This window comes from Thamnophis sirtalis, unplaced genomic scaffold (genome assembly GCF_051295495.1).
Source record: "Thamnophis sirtalis isolate CommonGarterSnake01/CBP01778 unplaced genomic scaffold, rThaSir2_p1.2 scaffold_8, whole genome shotgun sequence".
In the NCBI taxonomy this organism is placed as follows: domain Eukaryota; kingdom Metazoa; phylum Chordata; class Lepidosauria; order Squamata; family Natricidae; genus Thamnophis; species Thamnophis sirtalis.
Genome location: NW_028261388.1, coordinates 51347513 through 51370231, shown reverse-complemented (window position 1 = coordinate 51370231; position 22719 = coordinate 51347513). Strand labels below are relative to the sequence as shown.

The 22719-nt window shown below is 37.3% G+C and overlaps 1 protein-coding gene and 1 long non-coding RNA gene across 3 annotated transcripts in view; both read left to right on the top strand.

Moving 5' to 3' along the window:
• Positions 1 to 3738: 3738 nt before the first annotated feature.
• RUNX1 (RUNX family transcription factor 1) overlaps positions 3739 to 22719 on the top strand; it is a 92077-nt gene continuing 73096 nt past the window's right edge. The window contains exons 1-3 of one of the 2 annotated variants that reach the window (XM_087721638.1): positions 3739 to 6139; positions 7489 to 7617; positions 13427 to 13583. In XM_087721638.1, the coding sequence (XP_087577764.1) occupies positions 5867 to 6139; positions 7489 to 7617; positions 13427 to 13583 (559 nt within the window). In that variant the 5' untranslated portion in view covers positions 3739 to 5866. The remainder of the gene's footprint in view (positions 6140 to 7488; positions 7618 to 13426; positions 13584 to 22719) is intronic. The other variant, XM_014067320.2, reaches the window with a different exon arrangement.
• Positions 18965 to 20582, top strand: LOC148044398 (uncharacterized). Its single transcript, XR_015697584.1, has 2 exons — positions 18965 to 18996; positions 20037 to 20582. It is a non-coding gene; the product is annotated as an uncharacterized LOC148044398 (long non-coding RNA).

Genomic DNA, 22719 nt, shown 5'->3' with positions numbered 1-22719 from the left:
GAGGACCAAGATTGTTGGGGGCAATATGCTGACCCTGAAAACTGCTTAGAGAGGGCTGTAAAGCACTGTGAAGCAGTATCTAAGTGCTATTGCTATTTGTTTTGAACAACTATATTAAGATATATAGCAAAGGTGGTATTCAGCAGGTTCTGACCAGTTCTGGAGAACCGTTAGCAGAAATTTTGAGTAGTTCGGAAAACCAGTAAATACCATCTCTAACTGGCCATGCCCCCATCTATTCTCTGCCTCCTGAATCCCAGCTGATTGGGAGGAAATGGGAATTTTGCAGTAACCTTCCTCTGAGGTGGGGAGAGAATAGTGATTTTACAGTATCCTTCTCCTGGAGTGGGGTGGGCATGGAGATTTTACAGTATCCTTCCCGTGCCACACCCACCAAGCCACACCCACCAAGCCACACCCACAGAACCAATAGTAAAAACTTTTGAATCCCACCACTGATACATAGGCCTTATAGTACTACTTCTCTTCATTAGTCCTATAAACAAAAAGAGTAGAGTGATATTGTAATCTTTACAGCATTAATAATTCTAATAATACTTTAGAGAGTTAACACACTGTAATTCCAGATCCTTCTAATTTAGGATTCCAGAATTTATTCAATGATATTTTGTGCATATAACATCCACACATCATTTATGCAATTATTTGGAAAATCATTATTTTCTTACTTTTCATTTAGAGAGGTTTGTGCTAAATGTAGGCCTATTGAGTTTTGTATTGTCATCCTTGCAACAACCTGGCACATTTTCATATAATACACTGAGATAAAATGTGAAATAAATGATAGCATATACATGCCATGTTTAGCTTTTATATACCAGGTTTTGAAGGATCACTTTATATGAAGTCAAAATAGACAGCTTCTTGAATCCCTTTAACCTAGATTATGTAACCAATATCAAAGTAGATTCACCCAAGGCAGCATACATTTTGAATTCACATGATGTTAAGAGTCTCAGGTGTCCACAGCATGGGGAAAGTAGCAGAAAAATGAAACCATGTATACTTTTATTGTGAAAGATTTTTCTCTTTAATATGTTGTGGGAACCATATTTTTGTGAAATGGAGGTTAAATTGATATATATATATATCAATATATATATATCAATTTAACCGTATATATATATATATATATATATATATATATATATATATATATATATATATATATATATATATATATATATATATATATATATATATATATATATATATATATATAATCCTGTGTTCAATTTGCTATAAACCTTTCCTGATGTATGATATCAGGACATAGACAAATGAAAATCCAAGGATTTTATAATGTTTTAAAGTATCCCCTAGCATATTACAATATAGAAATAAAACAACCTGCTTCTAAAAGACTAGGATACTCATTTGGATGAACCAAAAAGATGATTATTGAATTATGACTGTAATTCTTCCCATCTGGAAGTCCCTACTCTAATTATTATCTATTTCAAGAACTGTCAGAGAAACAAAAATCTTAAATAAATGTAAACTTGTAAAACTATAGAATCAAACAATGTGCAACTGCTGGGCTACAGAACAAATAAGACAAATTTTGAAGGAGTGCAGTCCTGCTTATTGGGAAACCTGGATTCATATTCTCAGCTATTTTTGGAAATTTCTTGCATTTCTCAGCCCCACAGGTTGCTGTGTACATTGTTGTCCTGAATCTTTCATTCACAGCTGGAAACTAGATAGTGTGATGGGCTTCTGTACTTTAAGGTACAGAAGAGAGAGATATCATAGGAAAATCAGATATTTCTTTTTCTAAAACTAAGCTCAACTCAGGAGCTCTTATTGTGTACTTTGGTTCTCAATGTTCTGAAAAGGGAGAAGCACTGGAAAGCATATGACTCTCTGTCCTGGGCCAAAAGCTTTTGGAATGAGGCCTGACTTTCTGAAGAAAATAACATTATCTTTATAACTCAGCCACAACATGTCTCAGTGATTAAAGACTTCGGTCAAATTTTGCAAGATACTTTGTATGCCTCCAAAGGAACACAGAATGGAGTTAGTGACCTAGCATTTGAACAAATGGGACTGCCAGATTGTTGCATTAAAGTATGGTGCATCATCCTTGAGAATGCAGAAAAGTATGTTTGCACGAAATTTGCTGCCTGGATTCCCATGCTCTACTCCCAGGCAAATCAAGGGAAGTGACCCGTAAATTTTCATGAGTTTATTTTTCCATCTACCATATATTATCTGAAGCAGGAAAACAACCACCCATCATTCTGCCTTACCCAGGGTTTGGGTAAGTATAAGAGAAGGCCTAGCCACTGGTCACAGATGCAAAGAAGATGCACTATGGAGCTACTTTTGAACATGGCTTTAATGCTCTTCTAAAACACTGAAGCCATGCTCCAAAATAGCCAGAATTTGGAGGACATGGGATGAAATGTGAAGGATCAATCCATAATGACTAAGGGAATGGCAGTGCGGGCTCCAAATCCAGATCTGCCCCAAAGGCAACAAAGGATCCAAAATAGAATGGTCACAAATCTTTTTCCTTTCCAAGCAAACTAGTAAAAAGTTTTTTTTTAAAAAAAAAAAAGCAGAAACATATTAAATCCTTTGTTGCAAGAACAGCAGGAAATTTGTATCAATGGTGACAGAATCAACAACACAGCTGGTAAAACTCAGCTCTTTTTTTAATTAGAATCAACCAATATAGAACATGGGACTAGGATTCTTCAAGAAAGCATTGTTTTCTTTGCTTCTTTTAATAAAGACCTAGCACTTTTTTCAAAAGAGGAATACACTCTTGTTTATAAAAAGTCTGTGTAAGATCTGAAAAAGGCACTGCAAAGTACCAATCAAGCATTAAATGGCCAGATGTCTCTGAGAAAATCAATTCCCTAGTATCTCCTACATCCCAAGCTAGAATAGTAATTGGGAGCAGATTTCAGTGATCAGAGATCTCCAACCCACTGCAGTCTAAACTGGCCAACAGGAACTCTGTAGGTCTCAGTATGAGTTCATCAGCAGTAAGAGTGTTAATGAAATATGCTATGTTATATCTGTGAAAAAAATATCAGATGAAGAGGAAAGCACTAACTTTACAATTGGATCAGCTATGTGTGACCTTAAGATGCTTCAGCTGTGCGATGGGGATGAGATACGTGTCATGACATTTTAGAAAAAGTAGCAGGACACGTATGATAGTCAGGAAAATTTGAGGATGAGACTTTAATCTCCAGAGATGTGAGGCTTTGCTTTAAAAAAACATGCAAAATGGGAATTTTATCTTCAATAGATCCTGAAATGAGTACGAATGCATGTATATTTTTAGCTCTTATGGTACATAGGAAGAATGTGCTTGTTAAAAGGCTTGCTATTATTTGTAGGAGCTGCATAGCAGGAAGAAATACAGCAAGTGAATATCTCTTTCACAAACATCCTGAACTCTACTTTCACACTGCCCAGTGTCACATTTCACACATTAATTTCCTTGGTTTTTATATAGGGGAAGCCAAAATAAAATGGCCTGGGAAGATAGGAAGAGAGAAATCACCCTCTTCCTGGAGCAGCCTTTCTCCTTTTCACTTTTTGCCACCTGAAGGTCTCATGCGCGGAGAGAAAGGCTTGCAAGCTTTCTTAGCCCATATATCTATGGCATAAATGCAACAGCTGTCCATTTGCTCGCAGCCGGCCACACTTCCTTCTCTCTTAGCTCTGGTAATTATGGGGAATGAAGCAGCTCAGTGGCGGGTAGCTCCACTCAGAGAGCCTCTGAGGGGATTCTGCAGGACCGTCGACTCTTGAGGGGATCTGCCCTGGGCGGTGCGCGCTTGTTCGTCAAATCGTTCAAATGACTTGAGCTCCTTAAGTGCTACTTTCGCGACCTTTTATTGATCCCTCGAGGAGCCGTGCTCAGGGGGAGGAGGAATGCGCGCGCCCTTCTCCCACCTCACCTCTGCCTTTCACCACAGCCCCAACCCAAGCACAGCCGCCACCACACACGGTTTTGGTCTAAGCCTCCCGTTGACCGCGGCGTCCCATTGAGACGCGGGGCCTGTTTGGGGCTTTTACAGTAGCTTTCGCGGCGGCGCACAAGCCAATTCCAGGAGCCCCGCGGCTTGGAGCCGCGCCCTGATTAATACCGGAAAGCGCTCTGATTGGGTGGCGTCCTCCCCTATGCAAAAGAGCTGAGGGAATGACATTCCTCTGGACTCTCTTACTGTAACAGCAAATTCATTTCCAGTCATCTCCATTCATAGGGCCAGAAGGCGCGAGGGAGAAGGAGGGGGAGGAGGGGGAGCCAGGCTTTCTTCAGATCAGCATGAGCAAACAAACAGCGCCTCGCAGAAGGTCACACACAGCTGGAGAGACTGGCCTGTACGGGGAGCAGATCTCGGGAAAGCTTGCCGTTGGCGTCTGGTGAACACGTGGACACTTTTTCTGCTTTGGGAACGCGAATTCTGCCAGGAGGAAGCTCCGGTGTTTGGCCGATTCGTACTTCGGGAGGGTCTTGTTTTGCTCTTTACAGTGGAACGGCGTCTTGTTTTGTCTGGCCACCGCGCGTGTTGCTTGCCCTGTTTGAGAGAAGAAACAGACCAGTACAGCTAAGCCTCGAGTTAACGTTCAATTTGTGAAGTTAAAGGAGGGCGCGCGAAGGGAGGACTGAGAAATGAGGGGGAAAACCAACGGCGGTCCCGAAAGCAGAGCTCCACCTGCTTGTGGTTAAACCATAGCTGAGAAGCCGGCCCCTGTGGGTGAATTGGAGGAATATTACTTCAGATATTTTCCTCCACAGTTGGCAGTGACTCACGCAGCGGCCACAGAGTGTTGGGTGACTTCAGACTCGTGTCTTCTAAAATTGCTGCGAACATTAACCACAGAAAGAACCCACAACCCAACCAAAAGAGTGTTTTTTTTTCTCCCTCCCCTCCGGGCGCGCTTCAGATTGTTGGCACACTGACATCTCAGGACTTGTACAAGAGTCTTTTGAATTCAAGCAGCCGCTCTAAGTAATTTAGTCAAAGCATTGCGAAACCGGGACAGCGAGGCTTAAGAGCAACGCGAGGCAGACTACTCACACTGGGGTTCAAGGCTACTCTGGCTGGGGAGAAAAGGAGGCTGCTGGAGAACATTAATGGAGTTCCGTTGTGTTTAAATTCTCTATAGAGTCAGCTGTAAATATTTGATGAAGTACACTATATAATGCTGTGATAGCCGGTTGACCTTTGAAAACCTCAGCTCACGTCCTCTGCAGCCTATTTCCCCAGTTTCTTTTTAACCGTTTTTCTCCCCCACCCATGTTTGCGACAAAAGACTGATGCGTTGATCTGAATTCTAGACATCCTTTGGGAGCAGCGGGAGGGAAAGACTATGAACTTCGAAAAATAATAGGAAATTAACTACTGAAAAGACTAGGTCCTTCCCTCTCCTTTTCTGTGGGTGTATGCGTGGTGGGGGTGGTTTTGTTTCAAACATTTCCTCTGCTCAAAACGTTTCTCAGTGTGTGGGATTTCGGAAGGACCTTTCATTTTAATAACACTGGTAATTCCCCGAGGGGGTGGAGAGCAGAGAAACTTGTCCAAATCTATAAGGCCATTTTTAAAGGACACACACAGATTTCCAGGGAAGAGCAACCTAAAACTGGATGCTTGGGTTAATTCTGGCAGGACCAGGAGCCCCGGTGTCCCCCTGCTCTGTCCAACTAGTCCAAATTCGCTCCTGGAGTGGCTTCGCTTCGTTTGCCCCTTCTACACCGGGACCCTAAGCCTCTTTCTTTTTATGTTGGTCTCCCGAGAACCGCCGGCTGAAGAGTTGCGCTCGTGTCGCTTTATCCGAAGCCCTCTGAGGACCTTTTTCACTCAAAAGGCTTGTTGTGATGCGTATCCCCGTAGATACCAGCACCAGCCGCCGCTTCACGCCGCCCTCCACCACTCTGAGCCCGGGCAAGATGAGCGACGCGCTGCCGCTGGTCGGCCAAGAGAACGGCAGCAGCGCCCTGGTGGGGAAGCTGAGAAACGCAGATCGCAGCATGGTGGATGTCTTAGCCGATCATCCGGGAGAACTGGTCCGCACCGACAGCCCCAACTTCCTCTGCTCTGTCCTGCCGACCCATTGGAGGTGCAACAAGACTCTGCCGATCGCTTTCAAGGTAGGAAGGTGGGGACAATGAATTGGGGAGAGGGGAGAGATCACTACAGAAGTATAATTGCGAAATCATATTGAAGAATGGGGGGACGGCGATTTTTCTGTCACCTTTTGCAGTGGACAGCCAATCTCCCAATTCATTCGGGAAGATATAATACTGAGGGAGGATTCCAAATAAATCCTCAATAACTTTAGGATTGCAGCCATGCCATTTATGTGTACTTAATCACAAGTGTGATCTACTGATAACAATGGCACTTACTCCTACAGCTGTCATTAGTTTTGCAAGCTAAAAGTGCAAGTTGCTGTTCTGAGTTTCACCACTGATTTATGCCATTTGTGACTTGGGCTAGGTTTTGAGAGGGTAAGAAATGGCAGCAAAAAGAATTTGTCATTTCTTCTGATTTCTTTCAATAGGTCTTATTTCCAAGGAATCAGTTCCTTTCATGTTTGTAGAAAAGTGCTCTGGAAATTGGTGAGATTTACTAAAAAAAAAAATGTGCAAGCATTCTCACCCTGAAAAACAATTCCAAGAATATTTTGTGAAATAAATTCTACTTCCTCCTATCGGAAACAAATTTTGCAATTTTACAGCACAACCTTATGCACTTTTTTTCAGAATAATCCCCAGTTTTCAATGTACCTTAAGATATATGAGGTCCAAACTATATTGAGAGTATGCTGCCAACACAACAGGGTCACTTCCATGAACAAGCTTGTATTGCAATTTCATATGGTGCCATTATAATTGGCATTAAGTCTAGATTTTATTTTAATGTTTTGAAATTTATATTAGACTGATCCAGTGCATTGTAAAACATTTTTTACTTTTTAACTATATAAGGTGGCAGCATATACTCTGAACTTTATCTCTTTATAGTCAACACCATCTGTGTAGCCTTATGAAGATGCACTTTTGCCTAAGTACATAAATGTCGGAGGGATGCTAGGATAGACCATGCAGGTTTTTTTTTATTAAGGACAAGCATTGCAATAATCAGCAGGCCTTGAAGAGACCATGGCAATTGGCTAGTGGAGATTACAGTATCCTTTTTACCTAACCTTGCTGCATTCAACCCAAACAACCTGATGTTGAGACTATAACTATTGTATCCAAAGCAGACACTATTAAGAGCAATCAGTGGATGCAGTGGGGTTTCTTCCTATATCAGTACCTTCAGGGATCAGCTACCAGCCCAACAAGAGAGATCAAAAGATTTCATGCCAAGAGGTTCTTGGAAAGCAGATTATGACATAACAATTATCTTGGAAAATATTTCAAGGGAAGGTGGATCAGATCAAAAGATTTCATGCCAAGTCAAAATGTTTCTCTACCCTGTCTCCCCCTCACAGTGGCATCAAAATGAATTACTACCAGTATCTTCAACTCCAAGACTGTTAAACAGAAGAACTGGGATCTATAAACTGATTGTCATATTTAAGCTCTTTCATCTTAATATCTATGACATACCTGCAAGTGGAGTAGGTAACTGCAACAGAGTTGCCACATGCCCTTTGTGTATCTGAATTCCAGGCAGACTTGGGGGTCTAAAAGCAGATCAGATTTCCTGTGATCAATTTAAAGACTATTGAATTCAAATGTCTGAGTCTTAATTGGAAATTTAGAAGTTTGTTACAAAGTAATTTTCAAAAGCTAAATGAAATGAGTTTCCTAAATATGTTAACAATTTTTTTTAACTATGGCAAGCAGTGAGTATTAACTCCTTTTATTTCATATATCAAAACGTTGGCCTCCATGTACAAAAAAATCAGAGTAAAAGAGAAAAGTTCACTTTAAAAGTACTCTGTCTCCATAGTTGCACTTCATTTAACAACTCAGCCCAAGACTTTAGCTACATCAACTTGGAGAAAGCAAAATATACATAATGACACTAATAAAAGAATTAATGCTTGAACTACGAAAATTATAGGCTTTTGATTGATGTTAGGATCCAATTCCACCAAAGGGACAGGTCTAGAGCATGTTTTTCTGCATCTTGAATTTGTAACGAACAAACAAAACAATTAACGGCCACCCTTTCCAATTGCCCATCTGTCAAAATATCTGAGAATTGTATCCCAAAGCTGGGGAGTATCTAGTATTTGCAATTTGGTTAAAAACTAAAAACCAAGACTTCTTGTAGCAAAAGCCGCACTTCCCTAAAGCAATCAATAATTCCGCGGTGCAGGGACCTTGCTTTGTTCCTTTTGATTCAACGAATGGTGCGTTATCTAAACTTAAAATTGAGGCGACCCAGAAGGCACATTCTAGGATTCAGAAATAAATACTCGTATATATTGACAAACGAGCTTCTAGGTGCAAGAACGAAAAGGGGAATTCAGTACTGAGTAACAATTCAAAAAGAGTTACCCATAGAGTTTTAATTCTGATACCTATAAGCCTACGTGGACCTCACATAAAGTCCCACCAATCTCCTAGCCAGCAGCTACTAATACACGTGTCTAATCAGTGACCCATCAAGGCGATAAACAGAATCTTGTCAGATGAGTTAAGGCTGTTAATAAATCCAACGTGCCTAGACAAATCCGGCGGAGGGGCTTCTCAAAAGAAAAAAAAATGTATCAGAAAAGCGCCGTAGCTCTCTTCCAAAAATAACGACTTTGTAGTCGTTCGGTATTCTTCAGAGAGTTGCTCTGGGGGCTATGATTTCTCGGCCTCCTCCTGAAAAGCGGAAGTGCGAGACTAACAACGAGAAACGTGCCCAGATCCTGTATACTTTGATTTAAAAACCTTCCGCTAATCATTTCATGGGCTCGCACCTGTTGATAGGTATTTTAGCAGTGGAACAGCATTCACTCGCGTGTACTTCTCCACCCCTTTCTTTTAGCAAAGGAAGACTCCGATTTCTTGCCTTTTGGTTTAATCATTTTTGACCAATTACTTGGAACCGGTCTCATCAGGCAATCAAGGCCTGCGCCTTGTTTGCCTTTTCTCCGATTCTCACTTGTGCCCTCACACTTTTCTGGAGCGTGAACTTTTCCTGCCACCGTGCTTGTAGTCGTACTGAATGCACTTGGAAAAGAACAGGCGCTACTTGAGCCCGTTAACTGGCCGAAAAGTGTCTTCTCCCACCACCCCCGTTGCTCTTTTTCTTTTGAAATGTCTTGGATGGATTAATTATTTCTGTTGTCTAAAAAAACCTTTTCCACTTTTCTGCGACGGTGGTTTGTGCAGCTATCTCTTGGAGAATCGCGGGCTAGTGCACAGGATAGAATGTGGTCCGAATAATTGCAACACGTGTAAACTGTGCCCCCAATCTTGCTAGGACGGATCCAACCGCGTGGCTAATCATTCGCTAGGTAGCCTTTTTCCTGGCTGGTCCCACGTGTGATCTTTGTAAATTCTTGCTCTGCACCTAGAGCTTAGCAAGTCCCGCTTATCTTAGACCGAAGCGTCTTGATTTTTTTTTCCATTAAGAAATGTAAGTCACTGTCTCCGAAAACTGCTTATTTTTCCTTTTTACCACCAGTGCAATCTTAGCGGCGATTAAAAGTAGAGCCGTGAAGAAGCGACTTCGTTAGAAGACCGCGGTGTAGTTGTCAGATGTTTCACAAAATATTTCCCTTCCAAGAGGCTCTTAAAAGGCAATGATCTCTCCCCGCCCCACCGCCACCTTTGGCTGTGCTTCATTTTTTTCACTTCCCTACCGGCTGACAACCGCCAGAATATGCTTCCTCTTTTATCTTCAAATTTGAGCACAGCTCTTAAATAATCACTATATTTTGGCTGGAATGTCTTCCTGGTTTTTTTTTTTTTTAAGCAGCGGCTAAAGTGAGAAACAAGGAAATGTTCAATTCCATTTTTTCAAGATTTTTGTACTCCAAACAGCTGTCCTGTAAGATTCAGCATCAAATCATTTTGATTATTGTTTCTGACTGCACCTGTCATTATTCCTAAGAGTAACTCCTTCATAGAGTCATAACCAAATCCTTTACCAAGATTGATGGAGACTTACCAGAAATACTTGAATAATATAAGGAAGAAGTTAGTAATGTGAAATTATTATTTCAAAAACTTGGATCCATAAGAGTTTGCTTTTTGCCAATGTTTTGCAAAGCATTTCACAATGTAAAATAAATTCTTGATCTATTTGTAGAAAAGTTATTTCAAAATCAAATATTCAATTAGTTTTGCTTTTAATTAGAATTAAGGATAAATGTTTTCTGGCAATATTATTTACTTGATTTGATAACAATGAATTATCTCGCAAAATTACTTTGCCTTAAATGTCTTAAAGGGAGAACTTAATATTCCAATTAGTAGCCTTTAATAGTATGGTTGCTTTAAACATCTGATATTCCATCCAGTTTGCGTAAAAACCATTTTTGTAAACTCAGCAATCCAAATGCTAACTATCTCCAGTCAGCAAGTTCTAGCTTATCTGTTTAGTCTGTTTTATAATGTAAATGTTTGTGTTCTTTGACTTTTTTACAGGCTTTAATTACCAGTCACATTCTCCTGGGCCTACAGATCTTTTCTTATTGTTTTTGCTAAGGCCTTACTAGAAATTTTTCACCATGTAATAAACATGGTGAGTTTAACAAATATGCTGAGTACTTTTAAGGCATAAAAATATGCTTGAGATCTTTTAAAGCTATAACACTCATATTAAGAAACATGCAGAGTATTAATATTTTCTAGAATATTTTCCAATTATTGTAAATATTGTGCTAAATTTTCTTAGTTTAACTGTTTTTCATCACTGAAAATATAAATTATTGTAACTTGAGGAATACTCCTGAAAAAACATGATGTCATGTTGTCTAATATATCTTGAATTCTTTATGCTAGAAATATCTAAAAGTTTCAGCTAGAAAAGCTCCAAATCTAATAATAGCAACAATAATTTATTCATATTGCGGGCAAAAGAAAGCACAGGACCATGCAAGTTGACAACATGCAGAAGAGACCTTCATCCTGCAGTGGATAGGCAATGGCTAAAATGATGGTGATGGTGATAAATTTATGAAATATATATGCTGCCTGACTCCTGTCCATTCTGTGCAGCTTACAGATTTTCTTGCATATTTGGATTACTTTAGAAGATTTTGAATATTTAATATTTATTATATGAGGATGAGGATGGAAATAAAACTTTAAATAATGAATTAAGGAGGTAGCATGATTTTTTTTTATTTCTGTACATTTAACCTCAGAATGACTGAGTTTACACACTACATTCAGATATTGACAACAGGATTATAATATCCTTAGATAGCCTTCAATCCTAAATAAGACTTCTCATTTCTCCCAACCAGAATGGTCATTCTGATTATTGTACAGCTCCCATCATTTGCAATAAACAATTTTGAATTTGTCTTGGAATTCTTCTGCCATTAATTTCTCCTTAAAATTGTCTGATTTTTTTAATTTTACATCACTATTTTATTACCCCAAATATGTTAAAAAGGAAGACAAAAGTAGTAGCAAGCAAATGTGAAAAAATAGATTTCAGTTGATGCAGGAAGAGAAAATATTTCTAAAACTGCCCTGAATCAGCAGGAGTCATCTGCATTTAATAAATTATGGTTGGTCCCATAGTCAACCAGATGTTTAGACTACATCTGGCATTTTTGTCCACCTATTGACGGCTTCTGAAGAACCCAGAATAGGCAGGTGTTTTTGTTCAATAATATTAAAGATATTGTCCCAGGATGCAAGCTATTCCATTGACTAATAGTGATTTTGTCAATACTAATGGTGTTCAAGTAGTGCTATAGATGTTTTTGGATTGCACCCAAGGTACCTATAACTACTGGGGCTATCTTTGATTTCCTTTGCCACTTTTATTTGCAGGTCTTTGAGTTTTATGATATCCAATGTCTTAGTTCTAATTATCTATGTTATACTAAATTACATTGATTTTGAATGAGCTTCAGTTCAGTGAAATTTGTCACAATTCAGAGAAATATAAATGGAAAAAAGTGAATGAACTAAGCTATTAGTACTTAGTGCTTAGGTACAACTGTGATAAACTCTCAGAAGTAACAATGGGATAATAGAACACTCTGAAAGAAAGAAAAATGACAAAAGTAAAAAACTAAAATTCTGCATAATTGGAGGGCATATGGCTGGATACCATATAGGATAAATTACGAAAGAAGTGGCTATGTAAGTTCAATAATAAGATGGTTATTGTTATAGCAAGTTATGCATAAGACTATTTATAATCGAACATAAATGAAAATGCAAACTTTCTTTATCACATCTAGAGGAAATATAGAGTGAAATCACCAGAGCTACAGTTTGATAAAACTTTTTTCATTAACACATTATGTAAGTAAGCATCTTATGTAAGCAAGGTCTCCTTATAACAACTCACTGCAGTTGATGTGATGCATGTACTACATTGTTAATAGTAAAAACCTTTAAAGTTGTTGTTCTTCTTGCCTTATAGAACAGGGTAATGTACTTTCAAACGGTCTACACATTCTCATAAATTAGGATTTTTAAACCATGGATAGGTGGGTATGTCTTAGAGTATGACTCATTCACAGCAGTAAACCATGATGGTTGGAACTATATATCATGCTTAGGCAAAAGCAAACAAAACATTAAATGATAATATTGTGTGAGCACCTAGCCTTTATTTAGTTTGGAAATGGGTCAGAATGATTTGCAGAGTTGTTTCAGAAGATCCAAATATAGTGATAAAAAGTGTATGAGAAATAAAGTGAGTGTCTGAATGTCGTGAAGTGATAGTTCTGATTCTAATTTATGATCTTGTCTGAAAATGTTTGGAAGTTCCTTTGATTATTAGTCAGGAAACAAAAAGAAAAATACAATAGTATTATCTTTTTTGCATCTGTCAATGTTCAAAGCCAATTTCTTTTATATGAATGTGGGCTTCATCTTGCTTAGAAGAAACTAATTGAAAATCAGGGGTTTTACTCTATATGTACTTCAGATGTGGTTCCAACTCAGTAATTACATAGTAAGGGTATTTATTTATTTGAAACAATTTGTTTAAATTAATTTATATAAATGGAGACTACACAATAAGGATGCTTCTTTCTTGAGCTATATCTAGTATGCAGTGCTATCTGCTGAATCATTAACACAATAATGTGTTAATATATTGATTGTAATGCTAGGCATAACTTAAACCACATTGCACTTGGCCCAAAATGAACTTTGCTTAGTTGATTTCTCCTGCATCTCTATATATTTATTTTGTACAAAGTGATTCTAATTCATTTTCATTTTTTAACAGTTTATACACTCAAATTATTTAAAAGAAACTTAGTATTTTTTCATTTACTTTTTTAGGTGGTTGCATTAGGAGATGTCCCTGATGGGACTTTGGTCACAGTTATGGCTGGAAATGATGAAAACTACTCTGCAGAACTCAGAAATGCTACTGCTGCCATGAAGAATCAAGTAGCAAGATTCAACGATCTAAGATTTGTCGGCAGAAGTGGAAGAGGTATGAAGTTTTTTATAGTTTTAAAATCAAATATTAGCTTAAAAAAATATTGAGATCCTCTATTTGTGGAGCCCTTTGTTGCAGGTGTCAAGTCACGATCTTCTATTTGTCATTTCTTTTCAGTACAATTTTGAGGATTTCAGCATGTACGAGGCTGATAGAATTATTGCAGATTAATGTAGCATATTCATCATTTCCACATTTCAAAATATGTATCCGGCAAAGATGACTAGCCATAATATATAATAAAAGGTTGCAGTTAAAATATGGTGATATCTAAAAATATCAAAATATAATTCCTGCTCTTTGGAACATCTTGCCCCTCCAGATGGAGGTTGGCTAACCTTCTGCAAGAGCTTAAAACCCTGGCTCTGCCAGTTGTCATATGCCTCTAACAGAGGGGTTTCACATGGGTGTTTTGATACATTAATAGCAGATCCAACCTCCCCCGCTTCTCAATTTACTCCCTTTCTCCCCATTTTTAAATTGGGGCTCAGTTATTAGATCTTTATTTTATTTATGTCTTTTAGGCTTTGTATATTTTTATCTTTTCAAGATTTTAATCTGCCCAGAGTTACCCTGTGGTATGATGGGCAGCAAATAAATTTTACAAATAAATGAATAAATTTTGTTTTATTATTATAGATACCTCAGAGTCATTGCAAAGATATGAGGGTGAAAGTATATATAATGGCAGATTGGCAACTTATCTTACATTTGTTGATTTAGATACGTTAGTGTTGATTTCTATGGATCCTGTTCCCTAATACACATACAAGATTAATGCACAATCTTGAGCCTGGATTCAGATTTAGAAAAAATAATTGAATATGTGGCTTATTTTTGTAATCATTAACTTGTTTCAGTCAATCTCGCCTAGCTAGAGCAATGCCCAGTTATTACCCTTGTATTTTATATTAGTTATATTTATTTATATTATTTTGTCTCTGTGAATATATGTACAAAAGAAATGAAATTAACAATGTAGGTTTCCTCATTGGGCTGCTGTATTTGTTTGAAGAAAGGTGACATTTGAGTAGTTTACAAAGTAGTTTAAAAGTTATTCTTGTTTATTTTGTATTTGGAATTAATAGCACAGTTGAAATTGATTTGATTCATTTTAAATATAATCTAGCTTTTTGTGGGTATTTTATTTTTAATGCATTTTCCCCTTATATGCAATGTTTTATTGCTATAAATTATGTCTATGATTGAATTGGGACAGTATGAATGTGTTTAATAAGTGAATCAATTAAGCAATCAAGACACCCCCTCTTCTCAGTGTCCAAATCCAAATAAAATATTTGTGACAGATGTCTATCTAGGTTCTGTTTGAACATATTCAATAAAGTCTACCACTTTTTGAGGTAATTGGTTCCAATATCAAACCTTTTTATTGTTACAATCTATTTTTCCAATATCCAGTAGAATTTCTTCTGATAAACCACTACAAATTATCTTGGACAAGTTTACACATACAACTAAACTATAATAACAATTCTTAGATTGGATCAGAAGGATATGCAAACTCAGACATTAGCACCTAATGTTATATATAAACTAGGTCACTTTGGTTCTGTGTGGTAGAGAAGCAAGCATACAACCCACCGAATGTAGTAAGTAATATAAAATCAATTTTGACAACTTATCCCATATTAAGGACAATTTTCTCCTAAAATAAGTGACAAAATCAAGTCACTAATATTGAAGTAAGAAATAGTTTATGTTCAATATGTACAGTGATGGTAGAAACCAAGTTTGATACAGTAATCAATGTGTGGGATTTGGGCCAGCCATATTCTCACAGCCTAGGAAGAAGGGAGTGGCAAACCAATTCTGAAAATGTTGCCAAGAAACTGCATGGATGTATTTGTATAGTTACCAGGTTTTATAGTTGACTTGTAGATACAGGGAGTCCTCGACATATGACCACAATTGAGCCCAAAATTGTTAAGTGAAACATTTGTTAAACGAGTTTTGCCCCATTTTATGACCTTTCTTGTTATAGTTGTTAAATGAATCATTGCAGTCGTTAAATTAGTTACACGGTTGTTACGTGAATCCCCATTGACTTTGCTTGTCAGAAGGTCGCAAAAGGTGAGCACATGACCCTGGGACTCTGCAGTCATCACAAATACGAACAAGTTACCAAGCATCTGAATTTTGATCATATCACCATGGAGATGTTCCAAAGGTTGTAACTGTGAACAATGATTATAAGCCACTAAATGAACTGTTGTAAGTTGAGGACTGCCTGTCCTCAATTGAAAAACATTTTGTTGTTGAATGCATCACTTTTATCCCAGACTAGAGAAACCAGAACTGCATATACTGTATGACCAAAAGAAAAGTAAAAATATAGCTACACATATAAGTTAGGAGACTAGATAGCTAGGCTATTCATGCTTCTTGCTAATGAAACTCATTTGATCACATTGGAATTAGTCCTCTGATTTTTTTATAGCTGACTTTTTCAAGTGGTTTCATTTTTGATACACTTTCCTGCAATATTTCTTTTCTGAAATGTACTCCTTGCCTTTTACCTTGATATGCAGAAGCAGAGGGCTTTTAAATCTGGCTGCTTTCGTGAGATAATTGCTGGGAAGAAATTTCTGCAATTGGTACTGTAGCTTGGCGAGGCTAACAAATAATAATAATAGGGTAAAGCAGACAAAATTGTATCCATTTACTGAAAACACAAGTGATGCTGTAATATATAAAAGGATCAGTCATTAAACATATTTACTTGTATGAAAGGCTGCACTTTCTCAGTAAATGGAATTCTCATTATGATTCAGAGTATTTAGAAAACATTTTGAAGATTTAAATGTAGAGCTGGCAGAGTGTTTGATAAGCTAATAAAAGTAGGCCTGTGCTTTGATAGTTGATTCTGCAATGTTAAACTAGAAATCATAGTCTGTACAATTGCTAACTTCAGAATGCCAGCCAATAGGACTTGTTCAGATGAAAATGAAAAAAAAAACATTATCCTAATTCATTTCAATAACTCTTATACTGATTGCTTAAGTACAAAAGCATGCATTCAAATAAAGATTGACTGTACTTGTCAACAGAAGTTTAAAGAAAGGATAATCTTGGGGAACAGTTCATTATTACTATTCAGTTTGAAAGTTTAATTTCCATGGACCTTACCAATTTTGAGTGAGTGAGTAATATATGCTTTTGTTTATTCATACAGTTCTGAACTATTTCCCAAAGGTGTGGTTGTTTGCATTAGACTGCATGGTTTCTGGTATTCTTTTATTGCATTGGCTTAAAGTGTCAAGACCAGGTAGCTGCAACAAAGGTCACAAAACTTGAAAATTAACTCCTGGTAGAAACGTCTGATGCTTCTTTAAACATAATGCTAGTACTTAAAAAGTGATAATATGAATTAACCATATTAAGTACCTGGTCCAAAATGTGACCAAAACAATTAAGCTTGGTAATAGAAAATGACTAGTTTAGTGCTGTGGTACTATTTTTATATTAGATATTTTCTGGGTTTTTTTTTTCAATGTCCGCTTTAAAGGTGATAATTTTCATGCAGCAGATCTTTCACCTGAATTTTTCTTAGACATTGTGAATATTCCCTTTTTTATGTATCAACATGGAATGGAGTTATTCTATGTCCTTTAAACTGATTTCTACACAAAATGCAAGAGAGTGAAAGCAAGCAATTCCATAGATAAGGATGCTGCTGGCATGCAAGCTGCCCTTGTGTATAAATTTAATTTATTTATTTTTTAAATATTTTTGCTGTGCCAAAGTGCCCTGAACCATCATTATAAACATTGGGTTGGTTTTTTTTTACGTTGCTATTGGCATCCTCCTTCATATGGTGCCCCCGGTGGTGCACAATTTACATAAAAGATTGCAACAGCCCTACACTTATGCTGTTCATTAATATGTGTCTCATTAGCAATTTCATTAAAGCTTAAATATATGTTATTTCCTTCTCAAAGGTATATACATACAGAATAATGTATATGCTTGAAAGTTTAAATACTTCTGTTGGATTAGCTTTGAAAACTATAAATATCTTTTATAGCCCAACATAGAAATATCTAAAAATAAATAAATTTAGGTGAATGGAAGAGAGTGCTAAATACCTGTGAATAAAACTGCAGTTTTAACAGTATAGTTTGTTTTCACTGGTACTTACTTTTTCTTAAGAGTAAGAAAAAGAAATATAGATTCATTTAGTAGGGGCGTGCATAAGTGCCCCAGTGTGCCTAACATCCCTGTCCTACTGTCCCCATTTAATTGTATCCATTTCCTGTGTTCTTATTCATGTTTATTCTTATTCCTGTTATCTTGTATATGAGTGACAAACTAAATAAAATAAATAAATAAATAGTTTACACCAAAACCATTCACTGCCTTTTCCCATGCCTTTTTATTCTTACAAGCATGCTTGTTTTGATCATATTTTGATCGTATCCATATATGGCTTTTTTACACTTCTCACCTCAATCTTTTTTATTAACTTCATCCAAAATACCTCTGTGTTCTCCTTCGTCTCAACCACACTCTCTCTTGAACAATTTGTTTTGTGATTCAATCTTCATTCAACATTTTATGTCACTAAATCATTTTGACTTACAGTATGTCTTTAGTGCTGGTCACTCAGTTTTGCATTCAATCTGCTTTCATTCAGCATACATTCATTCTTTACCCTGTCTTATCTTGTTTTATCTCATACATTACTTGAATACCCCAGTCCACTCACATCTAACTTCCTTTTGTTTTTCACGGCATACAACAAAGTGGGCTGAAACACAGTTAAAGTATAGCTATTTTCACTTTCTCCCCCACAAGCATTGAATATTCTTGTAGAAACATACCAACCACCACTTTCGTTCCAGCATTTCAACTTTTTAAAATTTCTTCATATATTTTCCCATCTTTACTAACTTTGCAGTAATTATCTCCTTGTTCTAGGTTTTTGTTTTTTGCTATTTATGTAGGAATATATTGCAAATCAGATCCAAAGGGGAAAATGCTCTGTAGAGGAGACACCCCTGTTTCACCTCTTAGTACATATTTAAAGAAATTAGACCCTTTCCTGGCTCACATGAAAGAGAGTCATTGTACACTGTTGCTAATTCCTTAATTCAAACCTGTATTTTTCTGGGAGCACCCAACTATCCTGTGAAACTAGAAAAAGGCATGGTTTCTTTAAGGAGATATCAACAATTACAGGAAGTATGTCCTCTCTAAAGCATGACCCTCACAAAGCATCCTTTGTTTACTAATCTGAATTGCTGTGCTCTTTACATTTACTGTATGTATTACTTCCAATTATTTACTTGATTTTCATTGTCAAAATAGTCACCTTGATCATCAATACTTTCTGTTTATTTATTTATTTAATTTTTAGGCAGCACATATTACCTGAAGGTAACTTAAGGTAGAGTTTCCTTATTGTTGCATTTTACAGTCTGTTTCACATTTACTGTTAACAACTTAGCATGTCTGCACGCACCAGTGGTGGGTTGCAGGCGGTACGCCCCAGTACGGCCATACCGGAACCTGCCCGGAGCACCAGGTACATTCTGGTACGGTGCTCCAGAGGGCCCACCCACCTGCCCGCGCTCCTTACCTGTTTTTAAACCCTTTGGCGCTTCCATGCATGCACATGGTGCATACAGTGCTTGCGCATGGCACATACAGCGCCTGCGTGATGCTTTGCCGAGCAGCTGGAGCATCATGGAGGCTTGCAGAGGCATCGCCGGATGGTAAGATGCATGTGCGTGCTGCGCACGTTCATGTGGAGGACCCCGGGCCCCGTTGTAACCGTACCAGTTGCAACGGGATCCAGAACCCACCACTGGCACGTACACACACACACACACATACACACACACACACACTCTTATAGATTCACATCCCCAGTAATCACACCTTTAAAATTGTTACAAGCATCTTTAAGTGAAATTAAAATGAAGAATAATCTCTGTGTTGTCTAATTACCTATGTATTATACACTGATTATTATGATTAGTAACTCCAGTATAAAGGAAAGTTGTAGAATGTGGATAAAATGCCTATTTGGGATAGAAAACATTTTATGTTGTTTCTTGTAGCATAATTCAAAGATATGATAGGCCTGGCTTTAGGTAATTAATATTGTGGATTTTAGCTTTTGAAGCTTGTGAGTACATGTTAAGGGAAGGAGAATGAAATGTTCATATTCCCACTATAATTTGGGGAGAAAGGGTCAATCACTAGAGATTAATATGGAACACTTCATAGATATTCTTCAATTGTAACATCTCACATTATACATTTATGGTTTTTCTCCTAAAGAAGGAATTTGTATATGTGTATATGTTTTTACTGTAATATCTTTAATATATTTCCAGTCACCATATGGAAAGTGAAATATATTGAACCCACTGTTTTTCTTTAGTTACATAGGAGTGGTGGGTTTCCATTTTTTTATTACAGGTTCGCTCGTGCGCTCACTCGCGCATGTGCACAGTGCTTCTACACAGAAGAGTCCGGGCAGGTAGGCGGAGCCTCCCACCGCCATCACTACCGGTTTGTACACATTCTGTCCTCTGATAGTATGTTGGACATGAGTAGTGAGTAAAATGAATATGATGAGAAATATGAACTTTAGGAATATCTTTTATTGCTATATTAAATTGAGTGATTATACTCGAAAGCTGCTATGAAGTAAAAAAAAAAATCCCACCCCACATCCTGTATATTACATGAATATGCTTGATTAAAACATGCTGAATTTTATTCTACAATGGTGTATCATCAGAGGCATGATTGTGCTCAGTATTTGGCTGAATTTGACAATTTAAATATCTATTATGTGTTTATAGCCAAAAGGTATTGGACCATTTCCAGAATTGAGTACTTTTTTTGGTACATGCTTTTAAAACTTTACATGCAGTATGCATCATAAATGTTTGACGTAGTCAAACATAGTAATGCATATTTGAGTCTTACTGAAAAAAATAAATCCATTTCTATGATCTGATGTTGTCTCACAATCATATTATGTCAGTTCTTTGTCATATTCCTCAATCTATTTCCAGAACCAATTAAAATAACTAGTATTAACCTTTCAAGCCCTAAACATATTAAAAGTTTGAAGGCGAGTCTACCTGAAAGTACCCACTATTATATTTACATATATAGATCAGGAGGTTGTGTTCTGAAGCTTATTTGATTTCCCTCCTGTATTTCATAGTTTTAATCTTTAGTTTGTCAAACATTCCAGGAAATTTGGATGATACAATTGTACCTTTGTAAACAGTAGTCTGAGTCTGTAGCAGGGGTGGGTTGCTGCCAGCATTACTGCCGGTTCACAATCCCGATGCACCAGATGCATTCTGCGTGCATATGCTATTCAATGTAAATTATTCTGCATGCATTCACAGAACAATTTACAGTGAACTGCGCATGCACAGTTCACTAAAATCCAAAATGGCAGTGGCCAAGCAGCAGCGAGGGAACCGGTTTGGGGGCATGACAGGCCTGGGTCGTCGCCGCTTCTGTGACCCAAATCTGAATTTCACTACCGATTTGGCCGAACCGGGCCGAATTGGCAGGAACTCACCTCTGATTTATAGTAGAGATTCTGGTCATTGATTTTCTCCATACTTTGAGTTTGCACAACAATTCAGAATTTTTCAAAACTTAATCTTGCTTGAAATAGTAGTGCGTTACTATATATTCCTTAATAAGCCTTGCTGTGCTTCTCCTGCTAGAGAAAATAGAAGCTGCAGAAGTACCATTAATTGTTCATTGCCACATATGAATCCTTCCCTAAGGCAAAATTAGATTCCTTAGATTATACTTGCCATCCAAAATTTTTGATTTGTTTTGGACAGAAAAGGCAGGAATTTCAATTTAAAGTAAAAACAAAATCTTAGAAAATACTTCCATTATGTTTGTTAATTATTCCCATTTGCAGCAAAAACCTAATGAGATTGCTTAAGTGTATGCAGCAGTACTGGCTGTTTGTGCTGTCAAAATTCTGACTTAACATAATAGAGAAATGCAACCTGTATTCAGGTCCTGCCCTTGTTACATGTATTTGTCAATCAGTGGGAGTTAATGGTAATGGGACATAATTCTTAATCAAACTATATGGTATTTCTCATGCATACGTTCACTCTTCTTGGGTAATCAGTGTTTGTTAAGTTGACTTTCTACAAAAATCATGATATTAGTGACTGTCTTCATAGATAGAAACAAGAGTTTGTAGGGTATAAAATAATCAACTGGAAACTGTAGAACAGGTAGTTTACCACCCAATGGATTTTTTTTAAAGAGGCTGATGAGCAATTATCTTTTGCCTTTTTAATCAATGCATAATAATTAAACGAAAAATAAACACAGCTGCAGCCATCTACTTTTTGTTGTTTCATGTTGATTAACTTTTGGTGTGACAGGATAAAACATCTCTGAATCAAACTCTACTCCTACCAAATTTATCAGCAAAGCATAATACTTTCTTCTGCTCCAGAGTAGGAGAATTATTAAAAGTATAGCTGTGTTCAAGTTATAAGCTTTGAAGTGTAATGTTGCACTCAAATAGGAAGGAAACTTAATGTTTGTAATTACAAAGGTGTGCTTATTTTCTTATAAAGCTGCTATGCAATTGTATGGTGTCAGAAATACTTTATATATTATTCATTACATTTGTATACTGCTAGCTACCATTTATGGTCAAAAAGTAGAAAATCATACACTATTTATTATAAATCAATATTATTTATTAAGCCCAGTTATACAGTCATCTAATCTTAGAATCGAGGTCAGTGTAGCAATAGCAACAGCAATAGCAGTTAGACTTATATACCGCTTCATAGGGCTTTCTGCCCTCTCTAAGCAGTTTACAGAGTCAGCATATCGCCCCCACAGTCTGGGTCCTCATTTCACCCACCTCGGAAGGATGGAAGGCTGAGTCAACCTTGAGCCGGTGAGATTAGAACTGCTGAACTGCAGATAACAGTCAGCTGAAGTGGCCTGCAATACTGCACCCTAACCACTGCACCACCTCGGCTCTATGTACATAAATAAAAAATGAATAGCCACAAAGAAACCATTAGAAGTCAAGAAAACATCAAAAATGAAACCATACTCCCAATGCAACTTCATAAAACCT